The following is a 22,080-nucleotide window of genomic DNA, read 5'->3' as shown; positions in this document are numbered from 1 at the left end:
ATTATCCGTCCATCACCATTCCAACTCATATCCATCTTGTCCATCACATCTAATCTCTCCATCCCATCCCATCTGATCATCCAGTTCATCTAGTCATCCATCAATCCATCCATTATCTGTCCATTCCATCCCATCTTACCCATCCATCAATTCTAATTGGTCATCCATCCATTATTCCAACTCTTATCCATCCCATCTAATCATCCATCTGTCCATCCCACCTTATCGTCCAGTTCATCTAATTATCCATCCATCACCATCCCAACTCATATCCATCTTGTCCATCACATCTAATCTCTCCATCCCATCTGATCATCCAGTTCATCTAGTCATCCATCAATCCATCCATTATCCATCCATCCATCCATCAATTCTAATTGGTCATCCATCCATTATTCCAACTCTTATCCATCTCATCTAATCATCCATCTGTCCATCCCACCTTATCGTCCAGTTCACCTAATTATCCATCCATCACCATCCCAACTCGTATCCATCTCGTCCATCTATTCACCCATTGCATCTAATCATCTATCCATCATCTAATCATCTCTCCATACCATACCACCTGATCATCCAGTTCATCTAGTCATCCATCCATCATCTAATCATCTCTCCATACTATCCCATCCCATCTGATCATCCATCCATCAATTCTAATTGGTCATCCATCATCATTACAACACATATGATCATCCATCTAATCCATCCAACTCATCAATATCTCAGCCATCACAGACAATAGTTCTTGAAACAGAAGAACCAAGTTGAACCAAAAAGGTTTGAATGAACCACTGTTCTGCAGAAATGTAAAATGAATTGATGGAAGCAGATCACATTCCTTCACTCTCTCTACACTCATATCATACATGTAAATGACCTGAAGCATGATCACTCAGTTCACAAACATGACGCCTCTCTCGAACTAATCAAAGCCTTTTTCTTCTGCAGCAGTGCAGGAGAAAACGTATTACTGTATATGGTAAAAACCAGCACAGCTCTCTCACACACTCCATTTACAGGTACAGACGCGTGTCTCACCTACACAATGTCAACTGTACAGTTTTTCAAACAGAGGGTGGGCAAACAGTCATACGATATCTCATTTATTTACCTCCAGATCAGTCAGACAGGTGGATCAGATATGATAAGCTGCTTGAACTGCCAAGTGAACTGTGTCATGGTATGACATTAACCCACATTAGTCTCAGTTCATTAGAATTCATCATGTTTTTTGGATTTGAGATCCCCTCATCGGCACTGATCCAAACCCGGAAGCAGCCTGGCAGATATGACGCACAGCACATGCTCTGCAGGAGCGTGTGCCATGCTGACAGATGGCACAGTGGCTGGGCCGAGGCCTGTCGAATGACACGCGTGTGACGAGAAAATATGGACTGGTACAAAACTGTGACTAGACTGAAAAAAGAGGATTCATGGCAAACATGAGAGGAAATGGCCTACTGTGGCTTTCACTCGTCTGTGGGGCACAACAACAAGTAGAAACAAGACGACCATCATTCATGTCTAAAAGGGAATAGGAACGATGGGACTGCACTGAAATGCACTCTGTACTGTAAGATTAACAAATCTCAAAAACTGGGCACTGAAGATCCACCCTGTTACGGAAAGTCCACGGTAGAAAAGAACCAAAACCACTTGGAGGTGTGCTGTTCTAGGAAAATAATCAATGATGTACAGTACTGTGCAAAAGTCTTAGGCACCCTATTTTTTTTCCATTCAAACTTTGTTATAGATTTCTCTTTTATGACTTCTACATTAGTGAGTCGGTACAAAAACATTTTCGAGTTCCAAACATTTGTCCCCCCCCCCCAAGCACAAAACTAAATGTTACAGGGGAAAAAAAAAGGGGGGGGGGACTGTATCTGAGCAGCATATTCCATAAGAGAGCACTTTTCAGATTAAAAAAAGAAAAAAAAAACATAATGAAGGCTACTGGGTTTTGGTGCAAAATGAAGACGCAAGTGTGACAGTCAAAAGTGTCCAGAAGAACTGTGGCTGGTTCTGTAAGATGCTCAGTAAAACCTACAGCTCATTTCCGCATAAAACTGCACTCATTGTACCAAAGACTAATAGTTTTTTTTTTAATCAAAAAGGGTTGTCTCACAGCAAATATTGACTTTGTTTAATTTATTATGGCTTACTGCTGTTTATCATATTTTTTTTCAATGTCATTTCATAATTTTTCAAGCCAATTCTTAGGGCAGCACAGTGGTATAGTGATTTGCACTGTCGCCTCACAGCAAGAAAGGTTCTGGGTTCAAACCTCACGGCCAACAGGGTTTCTGTGTGGAGTTTGCATGTTCTCCCCGTGTCTGTGTGGGTTTCCCTCACGGTTCAAAGACATGTAGATTAGGTAAAATACCCAGCCACTGGGTTTGTACAAGATGGTGCATATTAGTGCCAGTCCCAAGCCTGGTTAGACTGGGGAGGGTCGCGTCAGGAAGGACATCTGGTGTAAAATCTAGATCAAATCATATATGCAGGACAGACCTGCTGTGGCGACCCCAAACGAACGGGAGCAGCCAAAATAATAAGATGATTTTCAGCCATTTTTGGTCTACAGCATTTCTTTACATATGCCTAAGACTTTTGCACAGTACTGTATATTAAAGTGATCATGGTGCCATTTTGTGGGTAAGGATATTTAAAACAAAAAAATATGATGATAGCTGTGATTCACAAAGCTACTCCCGATTCTGAATTCATATCGGGGGGGGGTCACAATTTTGGATGCTGGTTTTTCCAGCAAAACATGTTTGCTGTTTCGTTTTTTTTGTTTTGTTTTGTTTCTCCCCCCCCCTTTTTTTTGGGGGGAGGGGCTGTTAAATAAAAACCTTTGGCCATTTTTATCTATGAAACAAAAAAGTAGGCAAAGTCAGGAGGGGAACAAAGGGCAATTTTCCCATTCTTCCCAACGGAATTCTTCCATATATGATATAAAAGTCAGCATGTGATCAAAACCACCAAAATGTTCTGGCTCTTGATGGGTACATTTCTGCTTACAGGACAAAAGGAGTGCGAGAGTAACAATTCTCCAAAAACAAGACCAAACATCAGTTTATTCGGCCAACTGAAGTCATCGAACCCTGAACTAAATGTGAAGAGCAGCAAATCAAACTCCACACCTGAACTGAAGAGCTTGTAAAACACATGTGATGTGAACTCTGGCCCAGCCAAACCAAACAAACTGGGCTACCAGGTCATTGGCACAAAATCAGAAGCTCCCATCTGTCCAATGAGGCCCTGCTTATCAGTAATCCAGCATGGGCCTTGCTTCTGTTTAAAGCCAGATTTTATTTTTAGCACTACTAATGCTAAATGCTAACACTGGCTGGTGATCATCATCATCATATTCATCAGTAGTCCAGGACAACAGTGTCCGAACTACTGGAAAATAATCCTATCTGCTTCTTTCTTTTATGACTGAAATCAGATGAAAAAGAAGATTATAATATAAAAAGACAGTCTGTATAGGAGTCTGTAGTGATCAAAATAAGGAGTGTGTTCCTGTGTCTGAAACTTTTCCCTCCACTTCACTTCCTTTAAAACTCTAAGTGCATTATTAATAGAGGTGAAAAAAAAGTGAAACTGAAATTGTTCATATTGCATCAAAATGTATAATACATAAAATTCTTCAAAAAATGCAACTCTTAAAAAGTACTCAAACCATTTGAACTTGAGTCAGAAGTTGTATATTTGGTCTTCTCACCAGATAACAGTAAGTTCAGGAAAGCTTAGACAGCTAACTGCTTCATAAACAACGAGACAGAAACAACTCAACAACAAGAATTTGAGTTACTGTAACACCGGGACATCCAGCCATAAATATCGGAGTCGAAATATACAGAAAAAGAACTGCACCAGTCAACATCATGAGTAGCTACCATGCTGTTAGCTAACTCGATTATCGATCTTTGTGCAAGCGATCTTACTAGCCATCTTTCTCGTGTGAGAACAAGCCTTTTCTAGCGAATATTAACGAGTTGTTGTACAATCTAGCTGCCTGAGTATCCCTCCTAATCATTTGTAAACGCAGCCGTCTTCTGTTAGCATGGAAAAGTGACATGCAGTAAAGTGAGAATGTTTATGTACATGTTTACAGTCCTGCCAACCAACAGCACGACTCTTAGAAAACAAATTCTGGCTTGCTGTTTTGCCAGGGAATTAATTACATCTTCATTTACTGCATCAGTGTGTGAAAATTTAAAAACAACACAAAATTCAATAAAATAAATTATGATAAATACTGGCATTAAGTGATACAATACTGTGCAACAGAATATTACTTACTATGATGAAATATTTTATATAAATTTAGCTTTATGCGAGAATGTTCCTTTTAGGCTAGGGTTAGGGGCGGGGCTAGCGCTCACTCATTTTGTCCAAATTATTTCATATAAATTTCAACAGAATTCAACCTGCATTAAAAAAAGTGCTAGTTTTTATTTATAAAGTTAAAAATCCACTAGAATGAAACTTTAGCAGTGACTGACAGAGAAAGGTACTAGTCAGAGCTAATGCAAGATGAGAATGCTTCATCTCCGTCCTTAACGATCTCACAAGTCTACGCATAATAGGGAACTGTCAAGAGTCAAAGTGTTGGTGAAGTGGATCAGGTGTGCGTTTACATTACAGACATTTAGCAGACGCTCTTATCCAGAGCGATGTAGACGTACAACATACCCAGAGCAGCCTGGGGAGCAGTTATGGGTTAGGTGCCTTGCTCAAGGACACTTCAGCCATTTCTGCTGGTCCAGGGAATCAAACCAGCAACCTTTTGGTCCCAAAGCTGCTTCTCTAACCATTAGGCAATGGCTTCCCCTTTGGTACCGAGTACTGAGGCATCAAGTGGATTTCCAGGAGCTGCTATACAAAAAACCCACTTCGATTTGATGCTAAAACAAGCCAAATTTTATGCTTTTGTGGAAAATAGGGGAGGAAAATGTGCCAGAAAAAAAAAAGGAATTCAATGAAATTATGGGTGTTTGCGTAAAAACTGAGTCAAGCAAGTACTTGTCTTTGCAACTGTATAAAATTGAATGAAACATAACCCCATGACGGTTGTTAAAATTTGCACAATGGGTCATATGATCAGATTTAATTAAGCATTAGTTATAAACTAACAGTCGAAATGAAGATACCTTCCTGTGACAGGTTCACAAACTCTAAACACATCCTCCTCCTCCTCCTCCTCCTCCTCCTCTTCCCCCTGCATCCTACACTGTTCAACATAGCAATAAACAGGTGTCTTTCTCTGATGATTATTCACAAACAGCCTCCGGATGTAGCAAGCGTGCCTGGTGGAGATAGGCCGAGCGAGTTTAGGCTTGCTGGCACCACGCGTTCTTGCACATCCAAAGTTTCATATGACCCGATGAAAAAGGCACGGTATGCTTTCCTTACAAACACAGTAAAGACAAGAACGACGCTCTGGATCATCTTAATCCTTTACACACACACACACACACACACACACACACACACACACAGCCACCAAACTGATTAAAAAAAAAAAAGGCAGCTAGAATACTCAAAACAGTGTCAGGGTGTTTATACAAATGATGCTGACTAACACAAACAAGAATAAGGTGTGATTGTGAACATATAACATGCAAAAAAGGCTGGAGTGCCACAGGGAAACAGATTAGTATGACTTTCATCGATTGTTCCATCTCTGCCTGCAACATAACCAACACGTGGTGGCATGTTCAACTAAATTTTGTCCATATAGAGTTTTGGAACGTAAACATGCAGACAGCGTCACGAAGAAACTTGAAACCAAAAACCAAGAGTCTTCATTATTTCCAGCGCGAATTAGATAGTGGAAATAATCATTAATTTTTTTAAAATTCTACAAAGTTGCTTAATTCTCGATGTGATTGGTGGCTCTTTCTATGATAAAAGGGTTATAAATGCCATATGCCAGGTTTGTGGTTGAGTAGCACGAGTGAGAATAAATAGAAATAAAAAGCAAATATATTTTTGTGGTCATTGTATGTCTGCTAGATAGTATTGATAAAAATGAGCAAGGCATCTTGTTGGATTTTTAAAAAAAGTCAAATAACGTGCTGTTTTGGAGACCCGTCTTGTGACAAAATTGGTGCTGGTATTTCAATCCAATGTCACTCTAATAAGATAAAACTACAATTTTACTCTAGTGTACTGATGAAAAGGCTTAAACTCAAAGTTAAACATGGAAAAATATTTTTCATTGTAATTCTTCCCAAATCCACTTGAGCGCCAATCAAAAATTACGTCACACATGTAACATCCTCTGTCCATCTAAGTTACGATCATTCAGATAGTGTTTAAAAGGCTATTTTTAAATTTAAATAAAAGCCAGGCGTATGTATGTGTGTGCGTGAAATAGATATAAATCTGACTGCTATAGTGTGTTTTGGCAAAAAAAAAAAAAAAAATCTGATTAAATTTACAACCCCGATTCCAAAAAAGTTGGGACAAAGTACAAATTGTAAATAAAAACAGAATGCAATGATGTGGAAGTTTCAAAATTCCATATTTTATTCAGAATAGAACATAGATGACGTATCAAATGTTTAAACTGAGAAAATGTATCATTTAAAGAGAAAAATTAGGTGATTTTAAATTTCATGACAACAACACATCTCAAAAAAGTTGGGACAAGGCCATGTTTACCACTGTGAGACATCCCCTTTTCTCTTTACAACAGTCTGTAAACGTCTGGGGACTGAGGAGACAAGTTGCTCAAGTTTAGGGATAGGAATGTTAACCCATTCTTGTCTAATGTAGGATTCTAGTTGCTCAACTGTCTTAGGTCTTTTTTGTCGTATCTTCCGTTTTATGATGCGCCAAATGTTTTCTATGGGTGAAAGATCTGGACTGCAGGCTGGCCAGTTCAGTACCCGGACCCTTCTTCTACGCAGCCATGATGCTGTAATTGATGCAGTATGTGGTTTGGCATTGTCATGTTGGAAAATGCAAGGTCTTCCCTGAAAGAGACGTCGTCTGGATGGGAGCATATGTTGCTCTAGAACCTGGATATACCTTTCAGCATTGATGGTGTCTTTCCAGATGTGTAAGCTGCCCATGCCACACGCACTAATGCAACCCCATACCATCAGAGATGCAGGCTTCTGAACTGAGCGCCGATAACAACTTGGGTCGTCCTTCTCCTCTTTAGTCCGAATGACACGGCGTCCCTGATTTCCATAAAGAACTTCAAATTTTGATTCGTCTGACCACAGAACAGTTTTCCACTTTGCCACAGTCCATTTTAAATGAGCCTTGGCCCAGAGAAGACGTCTGCGCTTCTGGATCGTGTTTAGATACGGCTTCTTCTTTGAACTATAAAGTTTTAGCTGGCAATGGCGGATGGCACGGTGAATTGTGTTCACAGATAATGTTCTCTGGAAATATTCCTGAGCCCATTTTGTGATTTCCAATACAGAAGCATGCCTGTATGTGATGCAGTGCCGTCTAAGGGCCCGAAGATCACGGGCACCCAGCATGGTTTTCCGGCCTTGACCCTTACGCACAGAGATTCTTCCAGATTCTCTGAATCTTTTGATGATATTATGCACTGTAGATGATGATATGTTCAAACTCTTTGCAATTTTACACTCTCGAACTCCTTTCTGATATTGCTCCACTATTTGTCGGCACAGAATTAGGGGGATTGGTGATCCTCTTCCCATCTTTACTTCTGAGAGCCGCTGCCACTCCAAGATGCTCTTTTTATACCCAGTCATGTTAATGACCTATTGCCAATTGACCTTGTTGCAATTTGGTCCTCCAGCTATTCCTTTTTTGTACCTTTAACTTTTCCAGCCTCTTATTGCCCCTGTCCCAACTTTTTTGAGATGTGTTGCTGTCAAGAAATTTCAAATGAGCCAATATTTGGCATGAAATTTCAAAATGTCTCACTTTTGATATGTGATATGTTGTCTATGTTCTATTGTGAATACAATATCAGTTTTTGAGATTTGTAAATTATTGCATTCCGTTTTTATTTACAATTTGTACTTTGTCCCAACTTTTTTGGAATCGGGGTTGTATTTTATTTGGATTTAAATGTACAGTTGTAACCCTCCATCCAACTGTTACAAGCGAAACAGGTGCTCGCTCGCAAATTCCTACTCGAAAGTGTTAAGACTGAGATCACCAAGTCATTGGGATCTCCAGACACACTCCTGTGATGTCACTGCACGAGAAATCTGGAATGCATGTGATGCCGGCAAGGTAAGTGAAAGTCGTAGTCTGTCCAACAAAATTACGACCATGTTACATGCGTTACGCACCAATGACTCCTGTAGCTTCAATTCATAAATAGCATCAAAGTTTTTTTTTTTTTAATTTCTCAGATTAAATAACCTTACAAGGTACATTTTAGCATGTTATCACTACTCTGGATCCAATATTTTTTCCTGAATAAAATCTACATGAAATTTTGTTAAAAGGCTCTGTGATAAGGGGTTACTACTTTGTGACACGCGAGTCAAAATTTAAAACTGCAAGGAGAGCTTTAAATATGGTTTATAATTAATAATTACAGTACACACACACACACACACACACACACACACACACACACCATAAGGTGGAGAGAAGAGAACTCTCCCACTGTGCTGTGCAGGAGACCACACTGAAAACCGTGAAAACCTGGCATCATGCGTATAACCAGGACACTAATTTTTGAGCCAAAAGATTTACAAAAAAGGAGTCATGATTTCTCATCGGGAAATAATAATATAGGAACACTTCTTAATAGAGAAAAAATAATTTCAAATATCATGCAGAAAATTTTTTAAATGCATAGATTGGCTATGATAAGGGGTTACAAATGCCATATACCAGGTTTGTGGTTGTGTAGCATGAGTGAGAATAAATAGAAATTAAAGTTATCATTGAGCAATAAAACAGATTTCAAGGAATCTACAAACTCCTAATGTACTGTTGTGTAAATAGTCACCTACAACACATTATTTATAGTTAATAAATTCAACTATTTTATAAGCTATAAATAAGTTCCGTTATTATTAGTTATGAAATCACTAAATATATTATAATAAGCGTTTCAGAGAGTTTATGAATTAAAGTATTTGTCTAACTATAATGATTACGTCATCATACGATTGTAGAATATAGCAATTGGCGGACAGAACTGCGTTTGTGTGATTATTTTCGATAGAATCATGTTAATAGGCCTACTGGAGTTCAAAAGGTTTTATTCGGAAAAGGGCACCGGAAATTTGCCACATAAACCACGGTATAAGAAAGATGTTAGATATTTATAACACTATACAGTGTTTCTTCTTTTTTTTTTTTTGCCAAGATGCAATTCAATATTTAAACAGCCTATATTTATTGTTTTTAAAAGGAACTGAAATTTGTGCCTAGATCCACACCAGTGAGCACAACTGCATCTCCGAGAGTCAACTCTGAACCTCTAAGCGCTTCTTACTTCCTTATGAGATCATCAGTCAAGAAAAAGAAAGATCTGATTGGTTTGCCTGGCACACAAATGACATTTTTTAGATTTTATATATTAATTAGTTTAAAAGACAATTCTTGAATGCAATCAAAGTGATAATTGTGTAAAAGTCTCTTCTTCCACTATCCACAGTTCACCATCATGCGCTCTCAATCTATGTGGTAAGCCAATAACCACGTCTGGACTCGCTTCCTGCTCCTGTGGTGAAAAGGGAAACCAGCCAACACTAAACAGGGCTGAATTTCTTCCTCCCTCCCACATCCACGGCTGGCACACTGACAGTCAGTAACAGCGCCATGGCAGGAAGCTGAGTGACAGCTTGAGAAAGAGGAAGATGAAGTGAGAATGATGTGAAGAGGGAAAGCGACCGGGGTGACTTGGACTCGAGCAGAGTGGATGGCAATCTTCCAGCCAGACAGACACTTCATGCATTTGGTAGCTGGTGTGCCGCCAAAATGGACCGTTATGTAATCATATCTGATCCAAAAATGTAATTAATGGAGGTACTGACAAAGTAATGATGAAGGAACAGCCAGAGGACAATGACTGGACATGATGGAGTGCCTCCAAAACTGACTGGAAATCACAGAGAAAGCAAGTAATTGGAAATAAAGAAATGAAAAGTTTGGACTTAGCATCATGACAACCTTTATTGTACAGTGGTGGGCAAAAGTTTACATACCCCAACAGAATGTTTTGTTTCTTGCCTATTTCTAAGAGAAATTGAATGATAATACACAAAAACCTTTATTTCACTTGTGGTTAATGGTTGGCTGAAGCCATTTATTGTCAAGAAAATGTTAACTCTTTTTAAACCATTATGACAACAAAAAAAAAACTACACAAATGACCCTGATCAAAAGTTTACATACCCCAATTCTTAATACTGTGCATTTCCCCCTTTAACATCAATAACAGCTTGAAGTCTTTTGTGATAGTTGTCAATGAGTCTCTATCTTTTCAGATGGTAAAGCTGCCCATTCTTCTTGGCAAAAAGCCTCCAGTTCCTGTAAAGTCTGGGGCTGTCTTGCATGGACTGCACGTTTGAGGTCTCCCCAGAGTGGCTCAATAATGTTGAGGTCAGGAGACTGAGATGGCCACTCTAAGACCTTCACTTTATGCTGTTGTAGCCACTGACAAGTTGATTTGGCCTTGTGTTTTGGATCATTGTCGTGCTGGAATGTCCAAGTTCGTCCTATGCGCAGCTTCCGGGCTGAGGCGTGTAGATTTTCCTCCAGTATTTTTTGATAAGTGTCTGCATTCATCCTGCCATCAACTCTTACCAAATTTCCAGTGCCTTTGTAGTTCACACATCCCCAAAACATCAGAGATCCACCACCATGTTTCACTGTGGGAATGGTGTACTTTTCATCACAGGCCTTGTTGATTCCTCGCCAGATATAGCGTTTAGTGTTGTGCCCAAAAAGTTCAATTTTGGTCTCATCACTCCACACAACTTCTTGCCAGAAGGTTTGGGGTGCGTCTCTGTGCAGTCTGGCATATCATAGACGGGCTTCTTTGTGGCATTTGCGTAGAAGGGGCTTTCTTCTGGCAACTCTCCCATGCAGCCCATTTCTTCTCAAGAGTCTCCTAATTGTACTCTTTGAAACATCCACATCAACTTGTTTCAGAGAATCTCGAAGTTCACCAGATGTTATTTGGGGCTTCTTCTTTACATCACACACAATTCTTCTAGCAGTGGTGGGTGAAATTTTTCTTGGTCTACCTGAACGGGCTTTGGTGTCTACAGAGCCCCTGACTTTCCACTTCTTGATTATTGTTTGAACAGTGCTGACTGACATTTTTAATTGCTTTGATATTTTCTTATATCCCTTCCCTGATTTATAAAGTTCAACTACCTTTTCACGCAGGTCCTTTGATTTTCCCATGGCTCAATCTTAAAGATGACGCGCAGCACTGGATGACGGATAAAAGGTTCTTTCAAAAGTCCAACAATTTACTGACTTTATTTTCACCCACTAATTAGAAGAAAACAGATCACAGGTGAAGGTAGTTGCCTTTAATTGCCATTCAGTCCTGTTTATGTCAAATTGTGTACAGGTTTTCAGGCCAATTCACAGGGGTATGTAAACTTTTGATCAGGGTCATTTAGGTAGTTTTTGTTGTTTTCATGGTTTTCAAAGAGTAAACGCAGTAATGAATGCAATAAATAGCTTCAGCCAACCATTAACCACAAGTGAAAAAGGTTTTTGTGTATCATCATTCAATTTCTCTTAGAAATAGGCAAGAAACGAAACATTCTGTTGGGGTATGTAAACTTTTGCCCACCACTGTACATATACACAGTGCCCTCCACAATTACTGGTGTCCCTTGTAAACATTAGTAAAAAGGGTTGGGGGGGGGAATCCACCTTTTATTGAAGTAGTTTAACCTCACACTGAAAATAAGATCCAACCTTTAACTGAAAAATTTATTCAGAGAAAACCAAGTCCCTCGTCAAGAAATAAATTGTCAAAAAAAAAAAAAATCACCACACATGCCACTATTATTGGCACCCCTGGAAATTACAGTGAACACAATGTAACAAGCATGTTTCCCATTTAAAATTATACAGTATTTTTGAGTTGATTAGAGTGTGTGGGAACTTTCAAGCTGTAATCCATGACTTCCTGATTAACTGGGAAACAAATACGAGATGACACAGAGGCCAAATTCCCCTAGTCATCCATCAACATGGGAAAGAGAACGCATAAATCAAATGAGGGAGAAGTGTGTTGACCTTCAGGGAATGGTCAGGGAATGGTTATAGAAAAACAGCTACTCTTCTGAAAAATGTGCATTTCTACTGTTAGGGCAATAATAAAACAGTGAACACCAACTGGTACAAACTCGCCTGGAAGAGGATCAGAGTTTATTTTGCCCCCATGTACAGTGAGCAGGAGGGTAAGAGAGGCAAAGAAATCCCCAAAGATCACTGTTGGTGAATTACAAGAAAGTTAAATCTTGGGGTTCTCCCAAGTCTCCAAAACCACCATCAGACTCCACCTCCATGCCAACAGAGTATTTGGAAGGTTCCGGGGGGGGGCTTTTCTGTCAGTGAACCACAAACATAAGCACCTGAAGTTTGCTACTATAACTTTGTCTGGAACCATGTTCTCTGGACTGATTAAATAAAATTTGAGTTTTTTGGCAATAAACACTCAAGGTGGGTTTGGCGTTAAAAGAAGGATGGTGATAATGAAAAGAACCCGATCCCAACTGTAAAATATGGTGGAGGTTCTGTGATGTTTGTTTTGGGGCTGTTTTTCCTCCAAAGGCCCTGGAAACCTTGTTAGGGTCCATGGCATCATGGACTTCATGAAATGCCATGACATTTTAAATCAAAACCTGGTTGCTTCTACCAGGAAACTAAAACTGGGTCGTCGTTGGATCTTCCAGCAGGACAATGATCCGAAGTCCAAATCAACACAAAAATAGTTCACTGAGCACAGAACCAAGCTTCTGCCCAGCCATCTTGGTCCCCTGACCTGAACCCCAGTGAAAACCTGTGGGCTGAGCTGAAGAGGAGAGAGCACAAGAGAGGGTCGAGGACCCTGGATGATCTGGAGAGATTGTCTCAGATGCCCTGCTCTGTATCTCCAGCCTTACAAAATGCTACAGGAGAGACTCAGTCCTGTTTTACTGGCAAAGGGAAGGGTGTCTGAAAGTATTAAACGCAGGAGTGCCAATAATATTGGGACATGCGTTTTTGTTGAAAATCATTTCCTTGATGAGGGATTTCTTTTACTCTTAATTGAAAAATGCATTCAAGGTTGGATCTTTCTCATTTTTCCAGTGTGAAATGAAGCTGGATCCTGAGTCTATCCCAGGAACACTGAGCGCAGCACAGGAATCCACCCTCGATGAGAAACCAAACCAATCGCAGGACATAACAGAATAATTAGTGGCTAGCAAAACAGTGCTCTGCATAACATCAACCAAACCTGACAAACACCAGCACAAATCCTATTAGTTGATTTTAAATGAGCATCGTAGCAGCATGCTTTCTGATGAGATTTTAAGTTTGTTGTGGACTGACTGCACACGTTACGCCAGGAATCTCAACTCATTACAAAGATATTCTTTTAGGATGTGTGATTTTTGTCCGCGATGACAAAATTAGGCAGTGGAAAGCCAGATTCAGCCCCTGAGAATTCATTGCACCATGTGACCTCTAGGGGAACAAACTACGCAGAAATCTTGTTAGAATTTTTTTTTCGGGTTCCCCCCCATTGCATAGTTAAAACTTTTGGCCTTTTGCAAAATTTACTGGACTGCATGGATTCTCGAAGTTTGGCTATTTCTTAAATTGTCTGATGTTCTAATAGGAAGACAAAATAAATATAAAAGTAGTGCTGTCAAGCGATTAAAATATTTAATCGCGATTAATGTCGCGACTGTCATAGTTAACTCGCGATTAATCGCAATTTAATCGCACATTTTTGTCACATGAAAAACCATTGTAATTCTCTTATCAGCATAAAAAAAGTGAATGGGCTTGCTCACCGTTCGAACTACGGGGGTACACGGGGGATCCAAGATCCCCTGAAACAGACATGAGATCCCTTGAAAACATGATTTGGGAAATGTTGGGGGGTCTCTAAAATATTGGCAAAATGATGTTTATTGACATAGCAATCGTGTGTAACGGGCAGCACTTGCATATCCGAAGTGAGCGCACGATGGAGATCCGTGCTCTGAGACAAGCGCAAGCACCCCCCCCCAAGGGAAAAAAGGGACCCCCCGAAAATATCGGCATAGTTCGAACACTGGTTGTACCAATGTTTTTTTTTTATTGCAGAGCATAACACGTCTTGTCACAGCCACTGCAAAGTCGGGCTGGAGCCGCCGATGGGAAAACGAAACCTAAGCCGAGCACCGTGGCTCTTCGGGGGAGGGCAGAGGACTCTGGCTGTGCGGGGCGTGGCATTACAGCCTAGCTGCTATCGTTTTTCTAAGCAAAGTCTCTGTTCCAAGTTCCTGGCAGTTTCAAAAACTTATGAAAAACCTACATCATGTCACAGAGCGGTAATCTCGTGATAAAAAAATTATCGCCGTTAAAATTGAGTCAAGTTAACGCGTTAATAACGCGACATTTTTGACAGCACTAATATAAAGCAAAAAAAGTTTCTGAAAGAATCCAAAGAGGTCCAGAAGGTGAGCTCTTTCAGGGCTCCATTTTCTATAGCTCACCTTCTGGACCTCTTTGGATTTTATATAGGCCATGAAAAATAAAACACCAACAAACACACAGTCTATGATTAGAGAAGGCTAATTCAGTGGTAATCAGCTATCTCTGAGATCGCCACTCAGTTGTACAAGGTTAAGTTGGGTGTGGCACTGAAGAACTGGAATTTGACCGACGCACAAAGCATGAATGGAAGCTAAAACGTGCCAGAGTCCCTGCTGCGCACACTTCTGTTAGGTGGAAACCTGAAAACCTGCAGATCCAGTTCAGTAATGATGAAGGGCACGTTTAGGAATGACAGAATTCCTAAGCTGACAGTTCTGCCTTGAGTTTTTGTGATACTTTTGTTGGACAGGCCCATTTCCTGTACTCTTGGACTGGATGTTCTGAACCAGTTTGCGAACACGTTTAAACAAAAAGCACAAATTAACACTTTTGTAGCATCCCAAATCTCACAAAATAGACCACAGCTGCTGCGATACATGATCTAGATTTATAAAAATCACCAGATCTTTTTATAGTCCTCCCGCTTCTAGGTCACTCCCAAATGCCATCATTTTCTCTGTCGTGCACTACGACTGTAATGGTGGAATCTGGGACAGTTATAAGGCCAACGAAGTGGTGCTTTCCTACAGCAGACCATGAAGAGGGTAAAGCTGCCATCAACCATCTCAAATGCAATTCAGTTCAGGAGAGCTTCACCATCTGCCCTTATGTTTGAGCCCTCATCTATTCTCGATGCTTTTACAAGCACGGCTAAAACACCAGAGCCTTTGACCCAAAAGGCTCTCTTATAACATATCTTGATCCAAATCCCTCAGATCACAGTTCTCTCGACATTAAAAACAAACAACTGGGAGCTAGCGCTGCTTTAACAAGTGAATTGTGAAAGGCCACAAGCTAAACATGGCCCAGGCCTTTATCTCCACTTGCAGAGAGCAAAAAATTAGTGCACCAACCTGAGGGATATTGAAGGAAAGTCAATAGCATTCCAAACAGATGATAAAAATCAATCACTTATTTATATTGTACTTCATATACTGTATATGGCACACAGATGAATAGGCTTTACAAATGGCTGAAAGTACGCAGCATCCTGTACACGGAAAACCTCAACGTTAAAATTCAAAACTGAAGTCTTCCAAGTGGTGCAGCAGAAACGCACTTGACGCATCATCAAGAGATCATGAGTTTGAATCCCAGTGATGCCACAGCCATTCATGGTGTGGAGTCGACAAAGCAAAACTGGATGTGCTCTCTGAGTGGGAGGGACATAGTCTCTCTCCTTGTCAATCACAGCAACACTAGCCAATCATGAGTATCTAGGAGCTCAGGCATGTGAAAGAGGGCAGCCAGCGTTTTCTTCTGCCCTGTGATACAACATGAGCAGCAGTTCAAAATGATCTCAGAGGAAGTACGTGTTAGTCTTCAATCTCCCAGTTGGTAGCTGTCATGCGATAGTGGAGAGCTATCTGGTGAGTGGTACTGGTAAGTTACCAAACTGGGAGGTGGGAACCTGAATATAAAGTCCAAACAAATAAAACGGTTATTCATTTTATTACATTTATTCAGATCAGACTGGGCTCTGTTTAGCACCTAATAGCTCTGGAGATGTGTGTGGAAAACGATGGCGAATGATCAGGGCATAAAATTAAATGATCTGTGAGCATTAACTGCATCTAACATTTATTACTACTTTATTTGGAAGGAACATGAGAGATAGCACATGACAAATAAACCTCATCAGACTCTGAGCTAGCAACCACACCCAGATAACTGAGAACCTACAGCATCTCACCAAACTGCTTTTCTACAAGGAAAGGCATCATTTGTCATTTCCATGCACCTTGTCTCAGTACTAATGAAGCATACAACCATGCAATTGTGAAACAAAGTGGCAGGTCAAAGTGCCACCATCAGACCTTTAACTAGCGCTCCATTCACCCTGCAATCGTACCACACCTAACTCTACAGCTGCATTCCTTACGTTGTGTAAAGGTAACCTTTCAGTTCACACAAGGAAATAAACAACCTCTATTACACACCATGCACACACGTTCTATCTGCCTGGAGTGATGATTGACTTTTATCAGACATTTGTCATAATCACCTCCAGCCTAAATACTCCACTGCTCAGACTGCTTTAAAGTTTGCGGGATGTTGACTGCTTGAATTAAACCCTGCTGCGTTTCACCCTTGGTGTAGTTGAGAACACAGCTATTACACTCTGGTGCAGACCAAAACAACCAAGCGAGGTGGTCTCGGTCTGCTTCCAGGTGAACTCTACATATATGGACAGACCTAGAAGTTCTATATTAATTGTGGTTTATATGCCATATTATTTGTCGAAAATATGACAAATGACACACTATATGGACAAAATTTTGTGAACACCTGACCATCAGACCAAAATGTGGACCTTGACCAAACTGTTGCCACAAACTTGGAAGCATGGGACAGTCTAGAATTAATCTTTATATGCTGTAGCATTACAATTTCTCTTCAACGCTACTAAGAAGCCTAAACCTGTTCCAGCCCGACAATGCCCCTGTGCACAAAGCAAGCTCCACGAAAACATGGCTTGCCAAGGTTGGTGTAGAAGAACATGACTGGCCTTCACAGAGCCATGACTTCAACCCTACTGATCATCTTTGGGATGAACTAGAACTTGATTGCGAGCCAGGCCTCCTTGTCCAACATCACAAACACTCTTGTGCCTGAATGAGCATAAATGCACTCTAAAATCTAGTGGAAAGCCTTCCTAGAAGAGTGGAAGTTATTACAATGGCAAAGGCAAGGGGCCAGCTACTTAGCAATGCCTACGGGTTGTGATGAGATGTTGAACAAATGCGTATGGATGTGATGGTCAGGTGTCAACATACTTTTGGCTATACACAGTGCATTTAGATATTAGTAATAAAACTATGTATAATTATACATATATACAGCCATATACTGTTAATTGTTCATTAACAACACTTATGAGGTTAAAAAAATGCAATAAATGGGCTTGGGTCAGCAACTGTGTATCTACAGAGTGACCTCTCTCATAGCTGTGCCTAATAAAATCGGCAAATGAGTGTTATAGAGTAACTTTAAACATAGGCGCTTTCATATCTAGTTCCATGTAAAGGTCTTGGCTTTTACTTCCTCAAGTATGAGGCTACCTGTACTTTCAATCTCATGTTACATTCTTCTAGCCACAATTTCCTCCAATTTAGTATTGTTACAGTGCTATAGACATGACTCGGAGGAGTTCGAACTTGAGCGAGAAAGCAAACCAAACAGTGCAGCCCAGATATTTAAACTGGGTCACTGTTCTTGCAGGACCAGAATGCGATGTGAAACAGTGCCACAGGGTAACAGGGGAATAAGGCAGTGAAGGAAGGTAGAAAATATCAAGTGTGGTACATAGCCTTTTTACATTTGCAGGATTAAATCAAAAATTGCTGCAAGTTCACTGCACACATTTTCAGACAGAGCAGCTTAGAGGAATGTGCCGTCCTACCTGCGTCACACAAGTCAGTATTTGTACTTTAGACCATCTGGAAGTGACTGTGTGAAATTGTAAAGATGACAGATCACAGAGATAGTGCAAGGGAAGGGTTTCTTCCCTCAGGTGCATCTGCATTGCCTTGCTGAAACTCAACACTGATGATATCATGAACACCACTCCGGGTTAACAAAGGCCTTTTTTGACGTCAACCTGGCCAACATCCTCTTCTCAGAGGATCACTCAAACTACAGCCCAAAATCATGTGCAAATACATTCAACCTACACACATCTCTTCAAAGGCATCTCAGTATGCGAGCCCAAAAAAGGAAAAAAAAAAAAAAAGGCAGATCGCTATACTGTAACTTGAATCCTGGCTCTGAGCTTCTTCTGCAAATGAAACAATACAGTGGAGTTCCTCCCGAACTGTGCTGCAAGGAACAAGCGATAGAACGACTTAGTTGTCTTACTGTTTCGGCAAACTTAACAGATTATAATCAAATTTCAGACATGGTAAGAGGCAAAATCATAAAGGAACAAACCGATGAATAGTAAAAGAAAATCCACATGGCAGTCACAGGATACTCATTCATTCAGAGTCGTTAAATGGTGAATCAAAAAGAACCTACTCTGGCATCACCGGGTGCAAGGCAGGAATACACCCTGGATGGGATCCAAGGCCACTCAAAATCATTATACACTCGTTCATACCTAGGTGCATGTTAGAGTAGCCAATCCGTCTAGAGTAGTTGTTGGAAACCTACTTGAACACCAGCACTTAACCTCCTAAGGCCCAAGCTGTTTTTTTACATGCACTTTTTATTTCTCTTTGCTATTTGGGCTGATTAGAATAAAAACTAAGCATCATCTTTTGATAAGATGTACTTTTAGAGAAAAAGTATGTCCACATATGTGGATTCTTGTTCCGAATTTCTAAAAAGTGCTGTCCACGCATGTGACCGCTAAGCCCTAGGAGGTTAAGACAGAGGGTACTGAACCTCAGGGTTGATCCACAGACTGTAGAACTGTCAGGCACAAACACAAGTCAGAAATGTCCCAAATGTCAGACATAGAATGTTCCACCTTTACAATAACACAGGAAGTAGATGTTTTCTTACCTCATAGGCCTCACCACGCACTCCTGAGCTGTTTCTTAACCAACATCGGCTAAGCTCGCTTAGCTCCACGATAGGCTGCACCTTCAGACGGACAGTCTCTCCTGATTGCCGGATCATCTCCACAATCTCATCCCTGTTCTTATTCTCCACATTTAACCCATTGATCTCCACCAGACGGTCTCCTGGCACCAGGCCCAGAGCCAGGTCCTTGCTGCCAGCCCCAGGCTCAGCAAAGTGGACCACACGCCGGTAGACAGAACCATCAGGTTTTTGGTCCAGCACGGTGGTGCGCCGTAGGGAGAAGCCAAAGTCACCGGTTTTGCGCCGCTGGAGCTCCAGCTCCCTGGGTTCAGGGACCTCAGGAGGCATGACAGCAGGTAAACGCAAGTCTGCTGGAAACATCTTATCCACTAATAAGGGTATCTGGACCTTCTTGAGTGGGGCACGTCGATGGGAGATGTATTTGGGCACATGATGAAAATCCTTGGGCTCTATTTGTGGAGAAGGAGTAGTCGAGTTTGGTCCTGATGGAACTGATCCTTCTGAGGAACTCTCCTCTTTGGTCTTCTGAGAGAAGGATAAGCGTTTAATAAGCTTCATTACCGGAGACTCCTGCTTTGTCAGGGATCCAGGTCTAGAAGCCTGCTCTTTGGAGGAGGACCACTGAACGTCCTGCATAGCCTCTCCTTTAATGTTGTCACTGGAGCTTATATGGCCCACATCGAGGAGCATGCTGCTTTTGTTGTTGATCCTCTCGTGAGTCACGTTCATCAAAGTGAGCTCTGGGTTGCTAACCACTTGGATGGGAATCGGGTCAGAGATCTCCAACTTGACCCTGGATCCTCTTTTGGAACCACCACGCTGTATATTAAAGAATCCCCGTCGCACACCTACCTCCTCCAGGCTCTTCAGCTCAGCCTGGGACATTCTCTCTTTTTTGTCCTTCTTCTCTTTTTTGTCCTTCTTCACCCCATCCTTCTCCTTGTCTTTTTTGGTCAGGCTGAACATGTTCGACTGCAGATTTCAAGCTCCACCAAACCAACCGTGCTATTATTTGACAAAACAAAACAAAAAAAAAACTTCAGAGCTGGATTTCAGTCACATTTAATACACCCTCTATTCTTTGACAAGGTATCCATTGGAGCTGGAACATGCATCAGTCTTGAAGAGAGAAAGAAGTAGAACAGCAGAGAAGAGAATCAAGCTCAAATCCAAAACAGCTGAGTTATCAAGCGTCAAAATCAGCATCACAGCTCATAAAAATTACTTTATTACAATTAACCGGCCACATTTGGCCATGTGTCTCCAAACAAACATTCCACGCGCAAATCCATGAGACAGTGGGCTGAGAAAACCGCCTACTGTGTGACGTTGCGCATTCCCATTGGCTTACCTTTACCTTTAATGACAGGTAGCCTCCAAGGGCGAATTTACATTTTAGGTTTTAAATGCTATACTAATTACTATTATGATGATATAGAGAAAAAAAAACTGCAGAACAATCTTCCATATGAGGTGGAAAAAAAAACCGCAACAAAATCTGACTAATGTATCACCGAGTAAATAAGAACTCCAGCACAAAGGTCTGGAGGTGCATTTCCGGAAGTAGTATAACGCCTCTGGGATTAACAAAAGTTCAGTGGAAAATAGTAAATAAATGTTACACCAATACTAGGTTCTTAAAGTAAACTACATATGGGTGAATTTCATGTAGGATCATCTTTACAGCACTTTCATGACTGTCGCATTTCTTCATATCACTCCTGACAGTCCAAAGCTCTCACCTATTGGACCAGTTCTAGCACCTGACACCTAGATCATGTCAGTCCTGAAAAGTTAAGGTTAGGAAGAACTCACCGCTCCGATACCGTGCCGGTACAAGTCGGACCGAGTGCGCGTGCCTGCGCGCGTCTGCGAGTGTGAGCGCTCTGAGTTTACACTCGGAGTGAGAGCACACTTCTCAGGGTTTCACTCTCGGTAGGACGCACTGAGCGCTCGGACCCCTGCTGGCCGCTTTATTTGCTCCATGGTGTAAAATAACCGGCACATCATAATATGGAAGATGCCACCCTGTGCCACCCCTGTGGCCACGCCCCTTTCCTCAATTTATTAATTATATCCTAGTAAATCAGTTCTAACCTCGTGGGGACTGTTTCCTTAAACGCATTCTACTCTGAGAAAATCTGTTTTATTAAAGTAACAGTTGATAAACAAAAAAATTAACACTATTAGCTTTTTTCTCTCAAATAGAAATAATTGCTCTGTTCCCTCACATCAGGAAACTTTGCTAAACAATTAAGCCTAATCATTGGTCATAGAATTTAATATAATTTCATAATTAGACACAAAAGAACCGACGGCAGCATGGTGTTGTAGTGGTTAGCGCTGTCGCCTCACAGCAAGAAGGTCTGGGTTCGAGCCCCGTGGCCGGCGAGGGCCTTTCTGTGCGGAGTTTGCATGTTCTCCCCGTGTCCGCGTGGGTTTCCTCCGGGTGCTCCGGTTTCCCCCACAGTCCAAAGACATGCAGGTTAGGTTAACTGGTGACTCTAAATTGACCGTAGGTGTGAATGTGAGTGTGAATGGTTGTCTGTGTCTATGTGTCAGCCCTGTGATGACCTGGCGACTTGTCCAGGGTGTACCCCGCCTTTCACCCGTAGTCAGCTGGGATAGGCTCCAGCTTGCCTGCGACCCTGTAGAACAGGATAAAGTGGCTAGAGATAATGAGATGAGAACTGCCCTTCAATTTAGTAACATTCCTTAAATTAATCATCTGTGCTTGGTCAG

At 41.2% G+C, this 22,080-nt stretch overlaps 1 protein-coding gene across 4 annotated transcripts in view; it reads right to left on the bottom strand.

The window, feature by feature from the left end:
• Positions 1 to 21,316, bottom strand: part of myo18aa (myosin XVIIIAa) — a 114,356-nt gene extending 93,040 nt beyond the window's left edge. For 2 of the 4 annotated variants that reach the window (XM_060908507.1, XM_060908509.1), the window contains exons 1-2: positions 21,154 to 21,316; positions 19,297 to 20,343 (exon numbers count right to left, since the gene is read on the bottom strand). In XM_060908507.1, coding sequence (XP_060764490.1) covers positions 19,297 to 20,304 — 1,008 coding nt within the window. In that variant the 5' untranslated portion in view covers positions 20,305 to 20,343; positions 21,154 to 21,316. Of the gene's footprint in view, positions 1 to 19,296; positions 20,458 to 21,153 lie in introns of all 4 variants that reach the window. The other 2 variants (XM_060908508.1, XM_060908515.1) reach the window with 2 other exon arrangements.
• Positions 21,317 to 22,080: the final 764 nt, after the last annotated feature.

The sequence above is a fragment of the Neoarius graeffei genome, chromosome 25 (assembly GCF_027579695.1).
Source record: "Neoarius graeffei isolate fNeoGra1 chromosome 25, fNeoGra1.pri, whole genome shotgun sequence".
Lineage (NCBI taxonomy): Eukaryota > Metazoa > Chordata > Actinopteri > Siluriformes > Ariidae > Neoarius > Neoarius graeffei.
The sequence above is the reverse complement of the archived record's forward strand: the minus strand, read 5'-3'. Positions and strand labels throughout refer to the sequence as shown.